The sequence below is a fragment of the Schistocerca americana genome, chromosome 9, assembly GCF_021461395.2.
Source record: "Schistocerca americana isolate TAMUIC-IGC-003095 chromosome 9, iqSchAmer2.1, whole genome shotgun sequence".
Classification (NCBI taxonomy): Eukaryota; Metazoa; Arthropoda; class Insecta; order Orthoptera; family Acrididae; genus Schistocerca; species Schistocerca americana.
In genome coordinates this window covers 166,447,431-166,470,765 of record NC_060127.1, presented here as the reverse complement: position 1 = coordinate 166,470,765, position 23,335 = coordinate 166,447,431, and the positions used below count along the sequence as shown (strand labels likewise).

The 23,335-nt window shown below is 43.3% G+C and overlaps 1 protein-coding gene across 1 annotated transcript in view; it reads right to left on the bottom strand.

The window, feature by feature from the left end:
• The window catches only part of LOC124551265 (pecanex-like protein 1), a 292,683-nt gene that overhangs the window by 100,145 nt on the left and 169,203 nt on the right, over window positions 1-23,335 (bottom strand). The window contains exons 19-20 of the mRNA XM_047126263.1: window positions 8,315-8,734; window positions 1,371-1,517 (exon numbers count right to left, since the gene is read on the bottom strand). Of these exons, the coding sequence (XP_046982219.1) occupies window positions 1,371-1,517; window positions 8,315-8,734 (567 nt within the window). The remainder of the gene's footprint in view (window positions 1-1,370; window positions 1,518-8,314; window positions 8,735-23,335) is intronic.

Below are 23,335 nucleotides of genomic sequence, written 5' to 3'. Positions count from 1 at the left end.
GTTCCAACATTTCTACAGAATCCAAACTGATCTTCCCCGAGGTCCGCTTCTACCAGATTTTCCATTTGTCTGTAAAGAATTCGCGTTAGTATTTTGCAGCTGTGACTTATTAAACTGATAGTTCGGTAATTTTCACATCTGTCGACACCTGCTTTCTTTGGGATTGGAATTATTATGTTCTTCTTGCAGTCTGAGGGTATTTTGCCTGTCTCATACATCTTGCTCACCAGATGGTAGAGTTTTGTCAGGACTGGCTCTCCCAAGGCTGTCAGTAGTTCTAATGGAACGTTGTCTACTCCGGGGGCCTTGTTTCGGCTTAGGTCTTTCAGTGCTCTGTCAAACTCTTCACGCAGTATCATATCTCCCATTTCATCTTCATCTACATCCTCTTCCATTTCCATAATATTGTCCTCAAGTCTAGGAATATAATAATCATCTGATACTTTCAGGCCGATATTATCTTCATCAGTTCCCATCTGTTTCATTCTCCTGGGTGGGCAAAGACTGGGCCGATTCAAGCTACCCAGGAAAATTCACAAAATATAGCAACCTGATGCAGATATTCTCAGCCTGACAGTACCAGGGATTTACAATATTTTGGCAGCAGTTACTTGGATTGGTCTGTACAGACTACTGCTGATAACTGTGGTGAACATTAAAATCATCTTAAATACAGAAATTCTTAAAAATCGGAGTTGCTCAAGTACAGACAAATAAATAAATAAATACAAGATTTCGTTTAAACAAATGAGATCTGTGCTTGTGTTTGGAATTATTCGGACTGATTAGGGAAATTAGCAGAGACAGAGACAGAGACTAGGCACATAGCAATAGGTGGAAGTGAAGACTTGATGAAGAAAGAGCACAGAAGAAGATTCTTCACAGCTTACCAACTGTCCTAAGTGTTGGTACTGCAAGTAATGCTGGAGAGCAAGTGTAAACAATCTGTGGACATAGAGAGCAACCCCTCAGCACGAGTCATCTCCATGATGTAATGTAGCCAATCAGATGCTGTCCTTTGGCCATAAGAGTGGGAGCCTCAAAAGTTTCACAACAGTCAGACTTAGCTGCTGTGACAATGATGGAGGGAGTAATCAAAAGCTTGGGGTTTTATCCTTTTTATTTTTGTATGACTGTCTACCAAGCATTAAGATGTCACCAGCACTAACACCCAATTCAACATCAGTCCTACTCACAGCTACAGGCAGAGAACGACTAGGTACTAATTTAAACTAGATCATAGTTTAGGAACACAAAGCACAAGAACTGAAATGAATCACAGTTGCAAGGATAGCAAAGTAGACTATAAAGTACGATGTTTGCCTCTAAACACAAGGGCAACAGATGTGACGGTAAAGACCTCCACAGACCGTGCGTGTCAGCTCCTTTGGAAGAGGGTCTGTGTCTGGAGGTTCGGGAGGGGACAGCGGTGGTGGCGGAGCAGATGCAGACGACTGGCCACCCGTTGCAGACGTCGTCGGCACTCCTGACTCAGGGTCGGCACCTTCCTGTGCAAGCTGTCAGAGAGAACAATTTTAAAGTCTCCCTGTGAAAAAAGAAGCTTTTGATATCATGTTGATTATTTTAAGATGTAGCCACCCGATTGCATGTTAACAATGTATCACCAGATTTGACAGCAGTATGAATATTTCCAGGACCTCTTTTTTCTTTATTATAAACAAATAAAAAAACCGTGTATAGACCTTTATTTGACAAAATTCATTTTACAAAACAGTTTATGTGTTACACTTTTCAGTAAGACAATCTGTTCTTTTTTTTTCGTTACTGTCTAGGTAACTGTTTCAATTTGTCTCTGTATTTTGCCAGTGTATCTCAGGCTGAGTTCGTTAGTACTTGCTTCGTTGTTTACTATGTTAATTTAAGTTTCTCCAAGGCCAGATACATTACATTTACACATTTTAATAGAAAGGAATCAGAAAATATTGAATGAAAATGGGCTAGGTTACAGAAAAGAGTGGAGATATAAACTATCTACAGTCTTTTCATTTAATACTAGTTTGGTTATATTGATGTTTTATGTTGTGTACTTTTTTGTATTTTGAAGCCTGCATAAGTTGAGTTAGTGGGCAGGTAATAACATAGGGTTGATAACACATGGATGCAGGATATTTCCTGGTTTGTGTAAGTTAAAAAATGTTTCAGCATTTAAAATCATGTTTCATGTTAACTGTTTACTTATTTTTGTCTAAGCACTGGGAAGTTAAAGAGAGAACACCTTACAATGGGCCATGAAACAGACCGTGGTGGATTTAGTCAGATCGAATGAAGAACAACACACCAGGAAGCAGTGGACAGCTCCAATGTCGAACTGATTAGATAAGGATGTTGGTCGATGAGTCAAGGGGACTGAAAGGAGAGTGATGAAGCTATTTGTGGTGGAGGATATGGCATATTTGACCATGTAACACTATTTGGTTGCACTGTTAAACTGTAATGATGTTGACGTACTCACTGTTTGGCACTCCTATTGATTGATAAAATACACTGAAAACAAGGGTTGTGATGGCACTGTTGGGAGACCTTCACATGTCAGAAACTTTAAATCTACAGAGAAAAAAGAGCACTTTTCAGTGTCACTTCTTTTCACTTTGGGACACACGTATCCCTGTTTATGCTTGAGGGGTGTGGGAGGGTGTTGGCAGCGGTGGCGATGGCTTGGGAGGTTGTGAGGGCAGGGGCGGTCACGTCACGTGGTGGCAGACAGGGCGTCCTGAAGTTCGGCGCTCAGCGGGATCTCCAGGAGACTGTGGAGGGTCTCGCAGTATTTGGTGTGTAGTTTTGCCTTCTTGTGTTCTTCCCACAAGTCCATAACGAACTGCACACTGTCTGATCATTTTTTGGCAATGACTGCGTGTGCAGTCATGGTGAGTATCCAAATCATGGCCATGCATTTCAGTCTTGGGGACGATTTTTCATCACAGACGGCAAGTGCCGTGATTTGACTGTTGCTTGGGTCGCTCCTGTTTATGTGAGCTATCATTCTTTTGCTTGTCACCCATATATTGCTACTTGCCCTGCAAAGGAATTGGTGCTCTGTGGTATCTTTTTCATTAAAAATTTCACAGTTGGGCAATTCTTTTATATGGGTTCAGGCCAGCCTCTCATTAGTCAGTACAGTGTTGTGCACTACCTTGTACCGTGTAGATCTGGCGTTCTCCTGTACCGCTCATTCTGAGATGTTTTTCCAGACGACTGGCCATTCGTGGTCTGGAAAAATTGTCTCGATCCTTGTTTTGCATGTTTGCCCTCTTAGTGCATCATAGATGTGTTTAGCCGTCCATAGTTGTGGGTTTGCCACGGTGGGGACTGCAAAGCTCTTATTGAGTATCAGTTGCCTGATGTGTCGCATCTTGAAGGGGATGTGCCTGGTGCCTACCGGCGCTTCCTCCGATCGTGGCCTGTAGGTATTTATTAGGCAGGTCATGATGCTGTCTCCATTCTTGTTCTCCATTTGGAGCAACAGCGCTGCACACTTTGTCTTTACATCTTCCAAACACAGCCCTCCGCCCTCCTTACTCAGTGAGCACATCACCTGTGATACTATGAATATATGCCACCTCCACAGCACGTAGCAGATGGGCCATAGTATCGCTCGTGCAGTCTCTGTTGATGCACACAATATCTGGGCCACGTACCAAGCTTTCGACAGGATCATTGTGTTACCAGGCTTTCGACCGGATCATTGTGCTGATGAGTTTGACTCTTTGTCCCAATGTTAGATTTCTGTTCGAGTCAGTCCTGGCATATTGTAGGTAGGGTTGTTCGCCAGTTTTGTGCCGACATCTTTGGTGGGCATTTCTGTACTTGTATGCCTAGTGTTTTACGAGTATTGGTCATTCAATACCACTGTCTGTTGGTTGTCAGACTCCCACTGCCAATGGGGAGCACCACAGTTTTCCTGGAATTCAATCTTGCTCCCAATGCTTTCTATTTTCGTCTATGTCCTGCACGTTTTTGACAAAAATTCCCACATCGTCGGCATAGGCCATGCATGTGACCTTCTGTGCTCTGATTTGGTATCCATTTAGGCTGACAGCCAGTTTCCATTGCATGGGGTCAAGTGCTGCTGCAAAAAGCGCCATGGACAACGGGCAGCCTTGTCTTACAGACTTCCCTAGTTTGATTCTTTTTGTTGTCCATCCACTCATGGTTATTACTGATATGGCATTCATTAGAAAGTTTTTATTAATAATAAGGGTAAATTTCTGTCCAAATCCGAGTTTCGTCAACGTTTCCAGGAGGTATCAGTGGCTGATCCTGTCGAAAGCCTTGTGAAAGTTAACAGAGATTATTGCTGCAGTTGTTCTGTTGGTGGTGGCACGCACAATCATGTCTTTGTATGCGTGTGCGCAGGCGGCGTCAAATATGCTTCTGCCGATTACTGCTCACGTTTGCCATTGACTAATCATCTTTGTTAATGCTGTCTTGATATTTGCAAGGCATTTCACGGCAATCTTGTAGGCTGCATTCAACAGTGTTACGGACCTGAACTCCTTGATGTGTTTCGCTGCCTGATTTTTTGAGAGAAGGATTACTGTCCCTTCGAGAAAGGAGGCTGGTACTGCTGTCCAATTTAAGATTTCATTCACCATTTCTGTGACGTATCCACCTATTAGGTCCCAGAGATGCCCATTGTTACAACATGAGCCACTATGAGAGTATTAAAATATTCGCCCCATACGTTCAAAGCCTAATGTTCTACTGACTGAGGTATGTGGGCCCATACTTTTATCTCCATTTAATAGGTTTCACCATACACTCGAGAATGTCTTCACAGTTGAAACTGTGCAGTTGTGAAAAAGATAAAATAAAAGGCCATTTTTATTATCCAAGTAAAAAATGTGTGGAGCAGAATTGTGAATTGAATCACATAACACCTACTTTGTACAACTATAAATCCTTTTTATACCTGTAACTATCATTATTGCATTATTATCATCATCATCATCATCATCATCATCACTATTAGTGGCAGCAGCAGCAGCAGCAGTAGTAGGACAATTACTGCCAGTACTAACTGATTCGTTCATAGCCAGTATTAGTAACTCACTTGTCACTATAGTTTCTCTAATCATTTTAATACTATTTGTTGTATTAATGTTGCAATTTCTTAGGTAAATGTGATGTAAAAAAGGTACCATTTGTGTGAAAGCCTGGCCCAAAATGAGAGGGGGCCTGATAGTCCCAATCACATCAGCTTAAATAAATGAATAAATGATTTATTTATGTCATAACTTACATAACTCAGGGACAGGAGGCACACCAAAAAAATTGTACTAAAACTACGGCGTAGACATTCAACAATTGATGCTAATAACAAAAACTAAAGCTGAAAGCCATATGTAAGTGTCTTAATTGTGCCTGTCTGCAACTTGACGTGTCTTCTTTACGGTAAGTAGCAATCTGTCTTTCATTACATTGTTAATAATAAAGTTTTGTTACGTACAGCCGGACTGAAAGTCAAAATCGCTCAGTACTGAGGGAGGTCAAGACAGGACAGGTAACATGTGGTCCCATACTACCTAGTTGAAAGATGTCAAGGAGACACCAAAGGTAAGGCACAGCCATTGGCCATAATACGTAGAAAAAGTTACAGGCCCTGTCAAAATTACCAGCACTGTGAACGAGAAGTGATCGTCTTGTGTACCTGACGCAAGCTGCTGGGCTAGTATGACAATGAGGAATGAAGTCTGATCACACTCATTCTCCTCAAAGCATCCACACAAAGATACACCCACCCTGAAGCTCTACACAGACTCAGATAATGTGTTACTTCTCTCGTGAGTGGGCGGTGTTGTCATCAAGCACGATACTGCCAGTGCACTTACTCTGCTGCTGCATCGATAGAAACCGCAACCACCGCCACCGCACAGACCGTCCGTGGTCTCCGTATGTCACTGTACTCTTTCTGTGATTACTTGTCTTGCAGCAAATGAGTCCATTTACTGGATTGAGGGACGTTATGAGGCATGCGATCCTGCTCAGTCCTGAGCAATATGTATGTCCTCTTGGGTATTAAATGTGTGGGGCAACTGATTTCCAGCATGGTGCTGAGTGTGGCCATCCTGAACCTACTAACTTCATATTTGTATTACAGCTGTGGTTTTCTGACTAACCAGTAAACCCCCAATTCTTTAAAGAATCTAACTCCCATGTATCAAACAGCTTACAACATCTGATTACTTCACAACTGAGGTAATGTGTTAAATGTTATTTTTTAAGGATTAAAGTGGAAAAAGTTTAGGAAAAGTCTGAAATTATGCCAAAAGTTTGTTGGAACTCACTAAGTGCTCTCATTAAGAAACACTGGACTAATACAAACTGGGTAATTTTTGCACCATTTTAAGCAAAAACTAGTTTTTCACACATCTAAATGTTTACGACATCCTATTTCCTGAACTGTGTTTTGTACAATGATACAATTTCGCAGGTACATTTAGTAGTAGAGATAGTAGTAAAGCATTTAGTAAAACATATACATACCCTTTCATCATTCTGTGGAAGATGTCATGGAGAAAAAGTTCCATAAAGGTTGAAATTATATGTAAACTTTGTTGGAAGTCGCTAAGTGTTCCCAATTCTCAAATATGGGAAGAATGAAGTCCGTGTATTTGCACTTCATCAGTTATGCTGCATCGAGACAAACAACTTTTCTAACTAATACTTGTCTCTTTGTATGAACTTTTAACAGAAGACCATATGTCTTAATGACACATTTTAAATTTTTAAACTGGACCAATAATTATGTGAAAATTGTATTTTCATTGCCTGTACATTGCAACTGGTACTGGATCCAGATTCTGGGGTAGCACTTTAGTAACATAGATGTAAAAAAGCAATATTGTTGAACAATAAACCACAGTCTTAGTGAGGTGCAATGGTCTGGCTGCCTAATTCCTTCTCTTTCTTACACTTGGCTGAACATGATATTCTCACAAACAGAACAAATTCAAATGTGATTTTTAATGCGAAACCAGCTGTGAAATTGATCGTTATATACAAAATGTAGATTACATTACTGCTAAGTACTTTCTGTGGATGCGGTGTAATAATAATCATTTGTCTATCTGAGCCTATAGTGAACTTTATGTCCATTTCTTGCTTGTTGTATGCTGTCATCACGGTTTTGAAATTTTAACAGCCAGCACTGTAGTTTTAAGAATAACTGAATGACGAATTTTAAAACTAGTTATACTTTGATAATTTTCACAGAATAAATTGAATTAACAACCCACTGAAAATAGCAACTAACGTGGTAAGAAACACATGATCACAGGAAAATTAAAGTCGTTATCTCACCCACCAGGTGCAATTTTGATGTTGAGTAGAAATACCTAATCCCAAACTTAAAAAGTACATCAGATAGAATGAAACTGTAATGATAAATGAAAATTTGTGCCACACTGGCAAATCCACATTCTCTGCTTTTTGCCAGCAGTCTTCTTAACCATTAGGCAATCCAAGCGTGCCTCCTAACCTACACTACTAGCCATTAAAATTGCTACACCAAGAAGAAATGCAGATGATACATGGGTATTCATTGGACAAATATATTACACTAGAACTGACATGTGATTACATTTTCACGCAATTTGGGTGCGTAGATCCTGAGAAATCAGTACCCACTGGCTGTAATAACGACCTTGATATGCCTGGGCAATGTGTCAAACTGAGCTTGGATGGCGTGTACACGTACAGCTGCCCATGCAGCTTCAACATGATACCACAGTTCATCAAGAGTAGTGACTGGCGTATTGTGACGATCCACTTGCTCGGTCACCATTGACCAGACGTTTTCAATTGGTGAGAGATCTGGAGAATGTGCTGGCCAGGGCAGCAGCTGAACATTTTCTGAAACCAGAAAGGCCTGTACAGGACCTGCAACATGCAGTCGTGCATTATCCTGCTGAAATGTAGGGTTTCGCAGGGATCAAATGAAGGGTAGAGCTACGGGTCGTAACACATCTGAAATGTAATGTCCACTATTCAAAGTGCCATCAATGGGAACAAGAGGTGACCGAGACGTGTAACCAATGGCACCCCGTACCATCACGCCGGGTGATATGCCAGTATGGCGATGATGAATACATGCTTCCAATGTGTGTTCACCGCGATGTCACCAAACATGGATGCGACCATCATGATGCTGTAAACAGATCAGCCACCCCACCCAAGCACACTGCTCGGACATCATCAGCTAAAAATTGGTACTAATTAGTAAGGTAGCTTCAGTGTTTCCCCTATCACAGTGGAAGTAGGACATACCCGAAATTCTTACGTCAGACAGATATACCTTCTTTTTTCGAGTACTGTCGCCAGTGCTGCGGTGTTTGTGCTTCCTGCTGCGGTTCCGCACGCTACTGCCGTGAGCCTGCCGTGACGACGGCAGGGCGTCCCCACCCCCCGGCACTGCCATCAGGTCTGCCGGTGGCCACAGCGCACTCTCCACTACTACCCACAGTGGGGCTGGGTCCGACGCCTGGCGTGAGAGGTGGTATGCGACAGCTACCAGCAGGCCGCAGAAGATGGAAAACAGCATGTGGCGTGCACCCGCCTCCTCCGTCAGGGCGCCGTACGCGAAGCCGGCAGGCACCGCCACGCCGACAACCGAGCGCAGCACGCAGTACGCGGCCGCACCGAGGCTGGTACATGCGTTCCCACCAAACACGTGCATGTCCAGCTGCTCCAGCAGGTACATGGCAAATGTTGTCACCTGCAATATGTGGCACAGCTTTAGGCAACTGTCCTATGACCACTGACACAAACATTTATTCCTTTATTCCTTAGGACACGACACCCCCCCTTCCCCCCCAACCAGTTCTCTGGGACGACTGGGAACTGGTTTATAACCAGGTATTTCTGTTTCACACTGTAATGTGTTTCGATGTATAACCTCAATGTCAGACAACAAGTGGCAATATAAAAATATTTAACGCAAATAAACTGTAATGTAACTACAAATATAACATAGTGTTGCAGTACACGATACGCAAAACTAATATATAACTATATACACATTTACTTAATATTTTTAATTTCTCTCTTCAGTCTTTGCATTGTCTCATGGTTTTGCCAAAAAATACACAATTTTTTTAGAGAATTTTCCTTTATTTAAAACTTGAATCTAGTAACAGCCTAACAAACAATGTCTGATGATAATACAGACGTCACAGGCAGTCCATTGTGTACAAGAAGTAAATACTAAATTCAACATAATTTGTAACATTAATATAAAAGACAAAATTAATTTCGTATTCCAATCAATGTTACATAACTGACATCACTTGTGCGACTGTTAAAAACCGTGATATAAACTAAACAATACACAATATACGAGAAGATGAAAGCAATGTAACATATTTAAAATTTGGTAATATTAATGCTGTTTTGCCACAAAAAAAATTAATAGTAAAAATAGGGTATATAATAACTAATGCAGCATTAGTGTAAAAGAGCTAAACTAATTCTATTCACACACACACACACACACACACACACACACACACACACACACACACAAAAACCTACAGGCACCCAAATGCACACTCCCGTGGAGACTGCAAGACTAATTATTGATATTTAATAGCTGAAATCAGTTAGCTGAGCTGATTGGGGTGGGAAGCGAGTAGGGAAGGATGCAAGAAGGGTGTAGCAGGAAAGAGGAAGGTCTTTGGACAGATGGCTCCGCAGCTGCACAACAAGATGAAAAGAGTACACAGGGCATGGCAAAAAGTAATTAGACAGAGGGAGGGGGGGTAAACTGAAGGGAAAGAGGGGAAGGGGGAACAGGAGAGAAAGGATGAGTGGAGAGAGAGAGATAAAAGGGATGTTGAAAAGGGGTAGAGGTAGGTGGGGGGGGGGGGGGGATGGAGAGGGAGAGAATGCCTGCATGGGGGCAGGAGTGGTGGGAGAAGGCAGTGTACAATCTTGGCAGAGATGAAGTGGTGTGGACAGGAGAGAGAACGGAAAAGGCATGGTGGGGGAGTGGAAACAGGTTAGTGGAGGTTTAGGCCAGGGGGATTGTGAGAGCACTGGGTGTGTTGGAGAGAGAATTCCCATTTGCACAGCTCAGTGCTGGTCGATTGCTGGTTAACAGTTCTACTGGTGTTAGAAGAATATTTGACATGGAAAATCTGTTTATGAATCAGCTGGATAGGATACTGTCTGCCGTTAAAGGCTCTGGTAAGGTTATCATTATATTTCAACAACTTCTGCTTTCCACTGTAGATGCTGCATCCACAAATAGCCAAGCTGTGAGGCAGTCTACCCTTCTCTCTTCCTTCTCCTTCTCCCTCTTCATCTGCACCTTTCTCTCCTTCCACTGCTATCTTTTTCCCCCTTCAGTTTACCCCCCTCCCTCTCCTTACAACTCTTTGCTGTGCCCTCCATGCTCTTTCCGTTTTGCTGTGCGACCACGGAGCTATCTGTCCAGAGACCTGCCTCGTTTCTGCTACCCGTCTTTCATCCTTCCCTGCCACTTCCTCCTTCCATCAGTTCATCCTACTGCTTTCAATAACTGAGCATCGATAATCAGTCTTGCCTTTGCCACAGTAGTGTGCATTTGGGTGTGTGTGGCATTGTGTGTGCGTGAATGTGTGTACTATTGCTAGAAAAAAAGAGTTAATGATTGAAAGCTAGTGTGAATGATGATTTCTGTTGTGTGTTTCTGTGCCCCATCCATCAATTTGCTACAAATGAGTGGTTGCCTTTCCCTTAGTTTACATATTGCTTTGTCCAGGACTTTCAATTATTGTATAGATTGCCAATTTGGCTCTATTCCTTCCCATATCCTTTTATCTTTGTTAATGTCTGTCTTTACTCATCTACAACTAGTTATCCATTGTTTATTCCTTAATATTTTAATTCTTCCTTCTTCTCTATTGTATCTACATTCAAAACTCACACTAGCCACCCACTAACATGCCATTTGAATGTCCGCGATAGTAACAGCCTACTATACTAAATAATGCCATGCTACAACTCCCTGCTCTCACTGCAACACCCCTTCTTTTTGAGCATTAAACTGCAGTGTGGTTTTTAACATAATCTGCTCTAATGACTTGTGCTGCCCACTGTTAGCCAATCACGTGTGTATTTTACGGTCTCACTGTACAATCACGTGTGTTTATTTACACTCACTCAGGTTTCTCACTGTCATGCATATCAATTTCTGATTAAACTTAGTTATTGATGAGCACATCCATTACTTCCTGGTTCTTTAAAACATTTTCTGAACTTCAGACATAGCTGTCTTCAATCATAAATTTTCACATTATTTTTTACCTTTTTTAAACAAATTTTCACTTACTTCCTTTGTCCCCCCCATCATCCCACAATGAATTGCTGCTCATTTTACCTTTTCCAACTCCAAAAAACACTCCTTTTTCCTTCCAAAACTCCAGTCATGCATACTCTCTTTAAAATCCTATCTGGCACATGGTATTCCACCTAATGGGCTTCCCAATGAAATTGGCATCTCAGGTTGTCATCCATCCTGCTGCAAAAACCTTCATCTTTTCCGATTCCATCAGCCCCTAACCCTTGCCAATCTGGTCCTCCATAATCACACAGGCCAATCTCAAACCATATTTTACAGCCTCTACTCATTTCACAAAATCCTTTTACTCTGTGACAACAACTTCCTGAATGCCATCACTGTAATAAAAACTCTCTTGCCCTTTATTCCTTAATATTTTAACTCTTCCTTCTTCTCTACTGTATCTACATTCAAAACTCACACTAGCCACCTGCAACAGCATTTTCCAGCACCATCTTAGAAAGCTGTCCCAGCTACTCCTACCTTGTGCCCACATGGAACTACCTATAGCAAAAAAAAAGGCTACCACTCCGATCCACGCCACCTGTCAACCCCTCATAGCTTCCTGATCATGCCTCGCTGACTTACTCTGCCTTCTACATCCCTAAGAACTCCCTCCACTATCCATGAAATACACTACTCCATGGGCAGTTAACCCATAATATCCCCGTCAATCTTTCTAGCAAAACTCTGTCCCCTGTAGAAGTCTCAGTACATTCTAAAAGCCTCACCTTTAGCCCCAAATCTAATTTCAGCCCTGCTAGACTTGTAAAGGACATTCCACAACACACCCCACTGACAATAGCCAACCAACATCCCATACAGAACATTGCTCAAAACAGTTCTAACCTCCCTTCCACCCAGTCATCCCCTGGTATTCTTTCAGGAGTTCCCCACTTCTAATCAGGCCTCGCTGAGTCCAACATCATTCCTCTGGTACAAATAGCTCCCTAACCCGAAAACCAACCCAGACTGTATCATCCCTCCCACAGACAAAAGCCCCTTCACAATGGTCATATAATATAGTGACTATGTGGCAGAGGGTCTCTACCAACTTTCTGACATCTCTGCAACAAACCTTACAACCATGATCCCATCCCAGAAGTCCAACATGAGCTTAAGCAGTTTCTCAAGGCATTGGGGCCATCTCAAAACCTGATTCCTGAATCAATCTCCCTCCTCATACCAGAAACCCTGTGCATTAATAGCTTTTATCTGCTCCAGAAACCCAAACCCACAGATCTCCCTAATGGTTGTCCCTTTGTGGCTGGGTACAGCACTCCCACAGAATGAACCTCATCTTTGTTGACAAAGACCACCCAACTGTGCCTCTCCACAGCTCGTCCCATTACCACAGTCTCCTTGTTGGTCAACGTGGATGCAGCCTCACAACCATTGACCACCATCTTTTCCAACCTCTTCCTTGTACCAAACCCTTCACCTCTTTCCTAACCTCCTAGCCAACCACACCCTGACCCACAATTATTTCACTTTTAAAGGTGATATCTACAAATAAATCCATGGTTCTGTCACATATACTCACATGGCACCATCCTATGTCAGCTTATTTATGACCCATCTGGATCCATCCTTCCTATCTAATCTGCCTCTTGTTTGGTTTCAGATTCACTGGTGACATTTTCATGACCTGGACTCTTGGAAAGGGCAGTCGTTCCTCTTTATTCCATTTCATGAACACCTATTCCCAACTCACTTCATCTGGTTTGTCTCAACTCATCATCTTCCTAGATATCGATCTCCACCTCTAAGACGGTTTGTCTGTTCATAACAAGCACACCAACCACCAACGGTACCTCCACTTTGACAGCTGTCACTCTTCCCATGGCAGAAAGTCTCTTCCTCACAGCCTCTCCACCCGAGGACATCAAATCTGCAGTGGAATGCAAGAGTTGTCAAAATATACCAATCACCTTACCACAGTGTTTGCTGACAAACAATATCCTATACAGCTTCATTCATAAACAAATATCCCACGCCATCTGCTCCTCTGACACCAGTAAACCTGTCAACCAGCGACTGACCAGCACTCCTCTGATCACCCAGTATACCCTGCCCCCGAAGAGCTCAACCACATCCTCCACAAAGCCTCCGACTACCTCTCGCTGTGCCCAGAGATGACAGACATCCTACCCAAAATCCTTCCCACATCCCCCAACGTAGACCTCCACCACCCACCCGACCTTCACAATACCATTGTCAATCCTTATTCCAATCCTACTTCCAATCTTGTGTCCTCGGGTCATTCCCTCGAGGTTGGCCCAGGTGCAAGACCAGTCTTGTACACTAACCCGTCACCTCCTGCCGCAGTCCAGTCACAGTTATTTTCCACCCAATAAAAGACGGGGCCATGTGTGAAAGCAGACATATTGTATATCAGCTATGCTGCAAGTACTGTACAGAATTCTAGTTGCCAAATATGCTGCAGATCTCAGTGCAGATGATGTCAACAGCAGATTTACTGCAAGCGCCATTTGGGTGCTCCCTTCCAGCACAAGTTTCTCTGAACTAAAAAGATGGGAATTGTATCTGCAACACATCCTCTCCCTCCCTCCCCTCTCCCCCCTTTTCAAACCCTTTCCCTTCTCTCCCCCTTCACATTAACATTCACTCCTTTTCACCCTCCTCTTGCTTCCCCTTCAGTCCCCACCCTCTCCTTCTTCCTACATCTCTTTCTGCTGTACCCTCTTCACACTCTTCATCTAGCTGTGTGGCTGTCCACTACCCCCTCCCCACCACCATCAGCTCAGGCAACCACTTTCAATTATCGAGTACCAATAGTTAGTGTGGTGTCACCGCCAGCCACCACACTTGCTAGGTGGTAGCCTTTAAATCGGCCGCGGTCCGTTAGTATACGTCGGATCCGCGTGTCACCACTGTCAGTGATTGCAGACCGAGCGCCGCCACACGGCAGGTCTAGAGAGACGTCCTAGCACTCGCCCCAGTTGTACAGCAGACTTTGCTAGCGAAGCTACACTGACAAATATGCTCTCATTTGCCGAGACGATAATTAGCATAGCCTTCAGCTACGTCATTTGCTACGACCTAGCAAGGCACCATAGCATTTGATATTTATCTTGATGAATGTACAGTCAAGAGAGATGTACACCAATTATGGATTAAAGTTAAGTATTACAGCAACTGCGTCCGTTTTTCTAAGTTCTCATTTCCTTGTAATGTTCCAGACCTCACGCCAGTCTGCGTGAGCTTAAGCGCGTGCCTTTCGGCTTCCTCTCATAGTGACTTGGCTGTCTTGCCAAGTCACAACAGTTAGTCTTGCTGCGGCCACGGGAGAGTGCCTTTGGGTGTGTGTGTGGTTGTGTGTGTACTGCTGTTAGAGAAAGAGCTAGTGTTGAAAAGTTTGTGTGGATGCTGTTTTCTGTTATCTGTTTCTGTGTTCCAAGCACTGGTTTGCTATAGCTGAATGGTTACCATTACTTTGTTTTACGTATTGCTCCACCCACAAATTTCTATTGTTGTTATACTTCGCAGTAATATATAATGGATCCATACTCCTTATTCAGTTCAATTAAAAACTGGTGCAACTAACACAGTAATAGTTCATTCGACTTAAGAAAATTTAATGTTCGTACAGAAACTTCATCATGGTACATAACAATGAATCCCTTACAAATTGTCTGTCAATTGTTGTAATATTTTGCTCCTCTATAATGCACTAAACCCTTAAACTCTTCCTGCATGGTGTTGTAATGCTATTCCACAGCAGTTTTGCAGCACCAGTTGATTATATGATCACATGATAGACAATGAGAAATCTCATCTTTCTCTCGTGTGATTCCCGTTCATAATTAAAGCTTGTGGCAACAGATTGCTACACAGCCTCTTTTTGTGCAAACAGCCACTGGACCTGTGAACTTTCATTACTTCACATACGTATTAGCAGAGGATAAGCAGCAGTGAGCCCACAATTCTGCCAAAGTGAAGAAAATCATACCAACCAAAAAATGCCACACCAAATAACAGAGGAAACTGTGTCACACTGCAATGCTCAATGAAATATAATGCTTTACCGAGTGCTCATGCCACAGCCACTGTATCTGGGTACAGTCAGGTCTCAGTGCCTGGAGAAAGGGACTTTGTGTGTGTGTGTGTGTGTGTGTGTGTGTGTGTGTGTGTGTGTGAGAGGTGGTGGTTATTGTATAAGTTTTTATTTCTGAAGGAAATCTTTGTCCAAAACCAGGAATATTTCTAAAATTTATTTTCACTGTTCCTGCCTGTGATGCAATGCATCCTTTATGTGGTAACAATCTATCCTTTTAATGGCTCAAATGGCTCTGAGCACTATGGGACTTAACATCTGAGGTCATAAGTTCCCTAGAACTTAGAACTACTCAAATCTAACTAACCTAAGGACATCACATACATCCGTGCCCGAGGCAGGATTCGAACCTGCAACCGTAGCGCTCGCGCGGTTCCAGACTGAAGCGCTTAGAACCGCTCAGCCACACAGGCCGGCTATCCTTTTAATATTGCTGTTATTCCACCCTGGATTTTCTGCATCCTCTTCCCTTTCTATAATATGGCCTTCGAGTTCATTTCCCTTGCACAGACCCTCCATATATTCCTCCCAGCTTTTTGGCTTTCCCCTGTTTGCTTAGTACTGGTTTTTTCTCTGAGCTCTTCATAGTCATAGCTTTCCTTTTCTCCAAAGGCTTCTATTAATTTTCCTATAGGTGGTATCTAAATCTCACACAGCTGCACATTCTCCTACAGACTTCCGTTTGTCCTCTAGCCATTCGTGTGCTTGCTTTTGCATGCTTCATTTGCAGCAGTTTTATATTTTCTCCTCTCATCAAGTCTTTTTAACTATTTGATCTTCCGTTGGCTTCGCTATTTCATCTCTCAATGCTGCCCACATTCATCTTCTTCTGTGATCTTTTCTCCTGTTCCAGTCAACCACTGCCTAATGCTCCCTATAAAACTCTCAACCTCTCGATTTTTCAACTTAGTCAGGCCTCACCTCCCTAATTTCCTTCCTTATATATATATATCGACCTGCCAGCGCTTTCGTTTGGTAAGTCATATATATATATAAAAGATGATGTGACTTACCAAACGAAAGCGCTGGCAGGTCGATAGACACACAAACAAACACAAACATACACACAAAATTCAAGCTTTCGCAACAAACAGTTGCCTCATCAGGAAAGAGGGAAGGAGAGGGAAAGACGAAAGGATGTGGGTTTTAAGGGAGAGGGTAAGGAGTCATTCCAATCCCGGGAGCGGAAAGACTTACCTTAGTGGGAAAAAAGGACGGGTATACACTCGCACACACACACATATCCAACCACACATATACAGACACAAGCAGACATATTTAAGGACAAAGAGTTTGGGCAGAGATGTCAGTCGAGGCGGAAGTGCAGAGGCAAAGATGATGTTGAATGACAGGTGAGGTGTGAGTGGCGGCAACTTGAAATTAGCGGAGATTGAGGCCTGGTGGGTAACGGGAAGAGAGGATATATTGAAGAGCCAGTTCCCATCTCCGGAGTTCGGATAGGTTGGTGTTGGTGGGAAGTATCCAGATAACCCGGACGGTGTAACACTGTGCCAAGATATGATGGCCGTGCACCAAGGCATGTTTAGCCACAGGGTGATCCTCATTACCAACAAACACTGTCTGCCTGTGTCCATTCATGCGAATGGATAGTTTGTTGCTGGTCATTCCCACATAGAATGCATCACAGTGTAGGCAGGTCAGTTGGTAAATCACGTGGGTCCTTTCACACGTGGCTCTGCCTTTGATCGTGTACACCTTCCGGGTTACAGGACTGGAGTAGGTGGTGGTAGGAGGGTGCATGGGACAGGTTTTACACCGGGGGCGGTTACAAGGATAGGAGCCAGAGGGTAGGGAAGGTGGTTTGGGGATTTCATAGGGATGAACTAACAGGTTACGAAGGTTAGGTGGACGGCGGAAAGACACTCTTGGTGGAGTGGGGAGGATTTCATGAAGGATGGATCTCATTTCAGGGCAGGATTTGAGGAAGTCGTATCCCTGCTGGAGAGCCACATTCAGAGTTTGGTCCAGTCCCGGAAAGTATCCTGTCACAAGTGGGGCACTTTTGTGGTTCTTCTGTGGAGTATTCAGGGTTTGAGGGGATGAGGAAGTGGCTCTGGTTATTTGCTTCTGTACCCGGTCGGGAGGGTAGTTACGGGATGCGAAAGCTGTTGTCAGGTTGTTGGTGTAATGGTTCAGGGATTCCGGACTGGAGCAGATTCGTTTGCCATGAAGACTTAGGCTGTAGAGAAGGGACCGTTTGATGTGGAATGGGTGGCAGCTGTCATAATGCAGGTACTGTTGCTTGTTGGTGGGTTTGATGTGGACGGACGTGTGAAGCTGGCCATTGGACAGATGGAGGTCAACGTCAAGGAAAGTGGCATGGGATTTGGAGTAGGACCAGGTGAATCTGATGGAACCAAAGGAGTTGAGGTTGGAGAGGAAATTCTGGAGTTCTTCTTCACTGTGAGTCCAGATCCTGAAGATGTCATCAATAAATCTGTACCAAACTTTGGGTTGGCAGGCCTGGGTAACCAAGAAGGCTTCCTCTAAGCGACCCATGAATAGGTTGGCGTACGAGGGGGCCATCCTGGTACCCATGGCTGTTCCCTTTAATTGTTGGTATGTCTGGCCTTCAAAAGTGAAGAAGTTGTGGGTCAGGATGAAGCTGGCTAAGGTAATGAGGAAAGAGGTTTTAGGTAGGGTGGCAGGTGATCGGCGTGAAAGGAAATGCTCCATCGCAGCGAGGCCCTGGACGTGCGGAATATTTCTGTATAAGGAAGTGGCATCGATGGTTACAAGGATCGTTTCCGGGGGTAACAGATTGGGTAAGGATTCCAGGCATTCGTGAAAGTGGTTGGTGTCTTTGATGAAGGATGGGAGACAGCATGTAATGGGTTGAAGGTGTTGATCTACATAGGCAGAGATACGTTCTGTGGGAGCTTGGTAACCAGCTACAATGGGGCGGCCGGGATGATTGGGTTTGTGAATTTTAGGAAGAAGGTAGAAGGTAGGGGTGCGGGATGTCGGTGGGGTCAGGATGTTGATGGAGTCAGGTGAAAGGTTTTGCAGGGGGCCTAAGGTTCTGAGGATTCCTTGAAGCTCAGCCTGGACATCGGGAATGGGATTACCTTGGCAAACTTTGTATGTGGTGTTGTCTGAAAGCTGACGCAGTCCCTCAGCCACATACTCCCGACAATCAAGTACCACGGTCGTTGAACCCTTGTCCCCCGGAAGAATGATGATGGATCGGTCAGCCTTCAGGTCACGGATAGCCTGGGCTTCAGCAGTGGTGATGTTGGGAGTAGGATTAAGGTTTTTTAAGAGGACTGAGATGCAAGGCTGGAAGTCAGAAATTCCTGGAAGGTTTGGAGAGGGTGATTTTGAGGAAGAGGAGTTGGGTCCCACTGTGATGGAGGATGGAACTGTTCTAGGCAGGATTGACTGATCTGGCCTTGTAACATTAACCAAAATGGCCTTGCTGTGCTGGTACTGCGAACGGCTGAAAGCAAGGGGAAACTACAGCCGTAAATTTTCCCGAGGACATGCACCTTTACTGTATGATTAAATGATGATGGCGTCCTCTTAGGTAAAATATTCCGGAGGTAAAATAGTCCCCCATTCGGATCTCCGGGCGGGGACTACTCAAGAGGACTTCGTTATCAGGAGAAAGAAAACTGGAGTTCTACGGATCGGAGCGTGGAATGTCAGATCCCTTAATCGGGCAGGTAGGTTAGAAAATTTAAAAAGGGAAATGGATAGGTTAAAGTTAGATATAGTGGGAATTAGTGAAGTTCGGTGGCAGGAGGAACAAGACTTTCGGTCAGGTGATTACAGGGTTATAAATACAAAATCAAATAGGGGTAATGCAGGAGTAGGTTTAATAATGAATAAAAAAAATAGGAGTGCGGGTTAGCTACTACAAACAGCATAGTGAACGCATTATTGTGGCCAAGATAGACACAAAGCCCATGCCTACTACAGTAGTGCAAGTTTATATGCCAACTAGCTCTGCAGATGAAGAAATTGATGAAATGTATAACGAGATAAAAGAAATTATTCAGGTAGTGAAGAGAGACGAAAATTTAATAGTCATGGGTGACTGGAATTTGTCAGTAGGAAAAGGGAGAGAAGGACACATAGTAGGTGAATATGGATTGGGGGGAAGAAATGAAAGAGGAAGCCGTCTTGTAGAATTTTGCACAGAGCATAACTTAATCATAGCTAACACTTGGTTCAAGAATCATAAAAGAAGGTTGTATACCTGGAAGAATCCTGGAGATACTAAAAGGTATCAGATAGATTATATAATGGTAAGACAGAGATTTAGGAACCAGGTTTTAAATTGTAAGACATTTCCAGGGGCAGATGTGGATTCTGACCACAATCTATTGTTTATGAACTGCAGATTGAAACTGAAGAAACTGCAAAAAGGTGGGAATTTAAGGAGATGGGACCTGGATAAACTGAAAGAACCAGAGGTTGTAGAGAGTTTCAGGGAGAGCATAAGGGATCAATTGACAGGAATAGGGGAAAGAAATACAGTAGAAGAAGAATGGGTAGCTCTGAAGGATGAAGTAGTGAAGGCAGCAGAGGATCAAGTAGGTAAAAAGACGAGGGCTAATAGAAATCCTTGGGTAACAGAAGAAATATTGAATTTAATTGATGAAAGGAGAAAATATAAAAATGCAGTAAATGAAGCAGGCAAAAAGGAATACAAACGTCTCAAAAATTAGATCGACAAGAAGTGCAAAATGGCTAAGCAGGGATAGCTAGAGGACAAATGTAAGGATGTAGAGGCTTGTCTCACTAGGGGTAAGATAGATACTGCCTACAGGAAAATTAAAGAGACCTTTGGAGAGAAGAGAACCACTTGTATGAATATCAAGAGCTCAGATGGCAACCCAGTTCTAAGCAAAGAAGGGAAGGCAGAAAGGTGGAAGGAGTATATAGAGGGTTTACACAAGGGCGTTGTACTTGAGGACAATATTAGGGAAATGGAAGAGGATGTAGATGAAAATGAAATGGGAGATAAGATACTGCGTGAAGAGTTTGACAGAGCACTGAAAGACCTGAGTCGAAACAAGGCCCCGGGAGTAGACAACATTCCATTAGAACTACTGATGGCCTTGGCAGAGCCAGTCATGACAAAACTCTACCATCTGGTGAGCAAGATGTATGAGACAGGCAAAATACCCACAGACTTCAAGAAGAATATAATAATTACAATCCCAAAGAAAGCAGGTGTTGACAGATGTGAAAATTACCGAACTATCAGTTTAACAAGTCACAGCTGCAAAATACTAACGCGAATTCTTTACAGACGAATGGAAAAACTGGTAGAAGCGGACTTCGGGGAAGATCAGTTTGGATTCCGTAGAAATGATGGAACACGTGAGGCAATACTAACATTATGACTTATCTTAGAAGAAAGATTAAGAAAAGGCAAACCTACATTTCTAGCATTTGTAGACTTAGAGAAAGCTTTTGACAACCTTAACTGGAGTACTCTCTTTCAAATTCTGAAGGTGGCATGGGTAAAATATAGGGAGCGAAAGGCTATTTACAATTTGTACAGAAACCAGATGGCAGTTATAAGAGTCGAGGGACATGAAAGGGAAGCAGTGGTTGGGAAGGGAGTGAGACAGGGTTGTAGCCTCTCCCCGATGTTATTCAATCTGTATATTGAGCAAGCAGTAAAGGAAACAAAAGAAAAATTCGGAGTAGGTATTAAAATTCATGGAGAAGAAGTAAAAACTTTGAGGTTCGCTGATGACATTGTAATTCTGTCAGAGACAGCAAAGGACTTGGAAGAGCAGTTGAACGGAATGGACAGTGTCTTGAGAGGAGGATATAAGACAAACATCAACAAAAGCAAAACGAGGATAATGGAATGTAGTCAAATTAAATCGGGTGATGCTGAGGAGATTAGATTAGGAAATGAGACACTTAAAGTAGTAAAGGAGTTTTGCTATTTGGGGAGCAAAATAACTAATGATGGTCGAAGTAGAGAGGATATAAAATGTAGACTGCCAATGGCAAGGAAAGCGTTTCTGAAGAAGAGGAATTTGTTAACATCGAGTATAGATTTAAGTGTCAGGAAGTCGTTTCTGAAAGTATTTGTATTGAGTGTAGCCATGTATGGAAGTGAAACATGGACGATAACCAGTTTGGACAAGAAGAGAATAGAAGCTTTCGAAATGTGGTGCTACAGAAGAATGCTGAAGATAAGGTGGGTAGATCACATAACTAATGAGGATGTATTGAATAGGATTGGGGAGAAGAGAAGTTTGTGGCACAACTTGACTAGAAGAAGGGATCGGTTGGTAGGACATGTTTTGAGTTATCAAAGGATCACAAATTTAGCATTGGAAGGCAGCGTGGAGGGTAAAAATCGTAGAGGGAGACCAAGAGATGAATACACTAAGCAGATTCAGAAGGATGTAGGTTGCAGTAGGTACTGGGAGATGAAGAAGCTTGCACAGGATAGAGTAGCATGGAGAGCTGCATCAAACCAGCCTCAGGACCGAAGACCACAACAACATATATATATAATAGAGGGAAACATTCCACGTGGGAGAAATATATCTAAAAACAAAGATGATGTGACTTACCAAACGAAAGTGCTGGCAGGTCGATAGACACACAAACAAACACAAACATACACACAAAATTCAAGCTTTCGCAACAAACTGTTGCCTTATCAGGAAAGAGGGAAGGAGAGGGAAAGACGAAAGGATGTGGGTTCTAAGGGAGAGGGTAAGGAGTCATTCCAATCCCGGGAGCGGAAAGACTTACCTTAGGGGGAAAAAAGGACGGGTATACACTCGCACACACACATTTTCAATGTCTGCTTGTGTCTGTGTATGTGCGGATGGATATGTGTGTGTGTGTGTGTGTGTGTGTGTGTGTGTGTGTGTGTGCGCGCGCGAGTGTATACCTGTCCTTTTTTTCTCCTAAGGTAAGTCTTTCCGATCCCGGGATTGGAATGACTCCTTACCCTCTCCCTTAAAACCCACATCCTTTCGTCTTTCCCTCTCCTTCCCTCTCTCCTGATGAGGCAACAGTTTGTTGTGAAAGCTTGAATTTCGTGTGTATGTTTGTGTTTGTTTGTGTGTCTATTGACCTGCCAGCACTGGCAGGTCGATAGACACACAAACAAACACAAACATACACACGAAATTCAAGCCAGCACTGGCAGGTCGATAGACACACAAACAAACACAAACATACACACGAAATTCAAGCCAGCACTGGCAGGTCGATAGACACACAAACAAACACAAACATACACACGAAATTCAAGCTTTCACAACAAACTGTTGCCTCATCAGGAGAGAGGGAAGGAGAGGGAAAGATCATATATATATATATAAGTGAAAAATGAAAATTTGTACAAAGGCTGGGCTTTGCACCCGGTCTCACGCTCACAAGGCCCATGCACTAACCATTACACCACCCTGGCACAGTGGGTTTGCACAACTGTATAAACTACCCAAGCATGCCTCACTTCTCAATCCAAATTCTCACTCGTGCCTCGGTCCACTCGGTATTCCCACCTAAACTCAAACAGCATTGCAGAAGTTCTTCAACTGTGTTGGAATAGCTACCTCAGCATCGAACAAAATGAGGGATCCTGCCCAAAACCCGGGCAAAGGTGCTTTAATCAAACGAAACCATACGGTCCCACTATTTGCACCAAGGAGGGAGGTGTGCTAGAATAGTCTGTGTAGTTGTGCTACACAATTGTGCCAGGGTGGCATATTCGTTAGTGCATCTGCCTGGTGAGCAGGAGACACGGGTTTGAATCCTGGCCTCGGTACAAATTTTCATTTGTCACTTCCATCTGTGTATATACATCACAATAAATTGTGGTCAGAGCCCACATCTGTGCCTGCACAGTTTAAAGTCTGGTTCTGAAATCTTACTATAATATAATCAAGCTGAAACCTTCCAAAGTC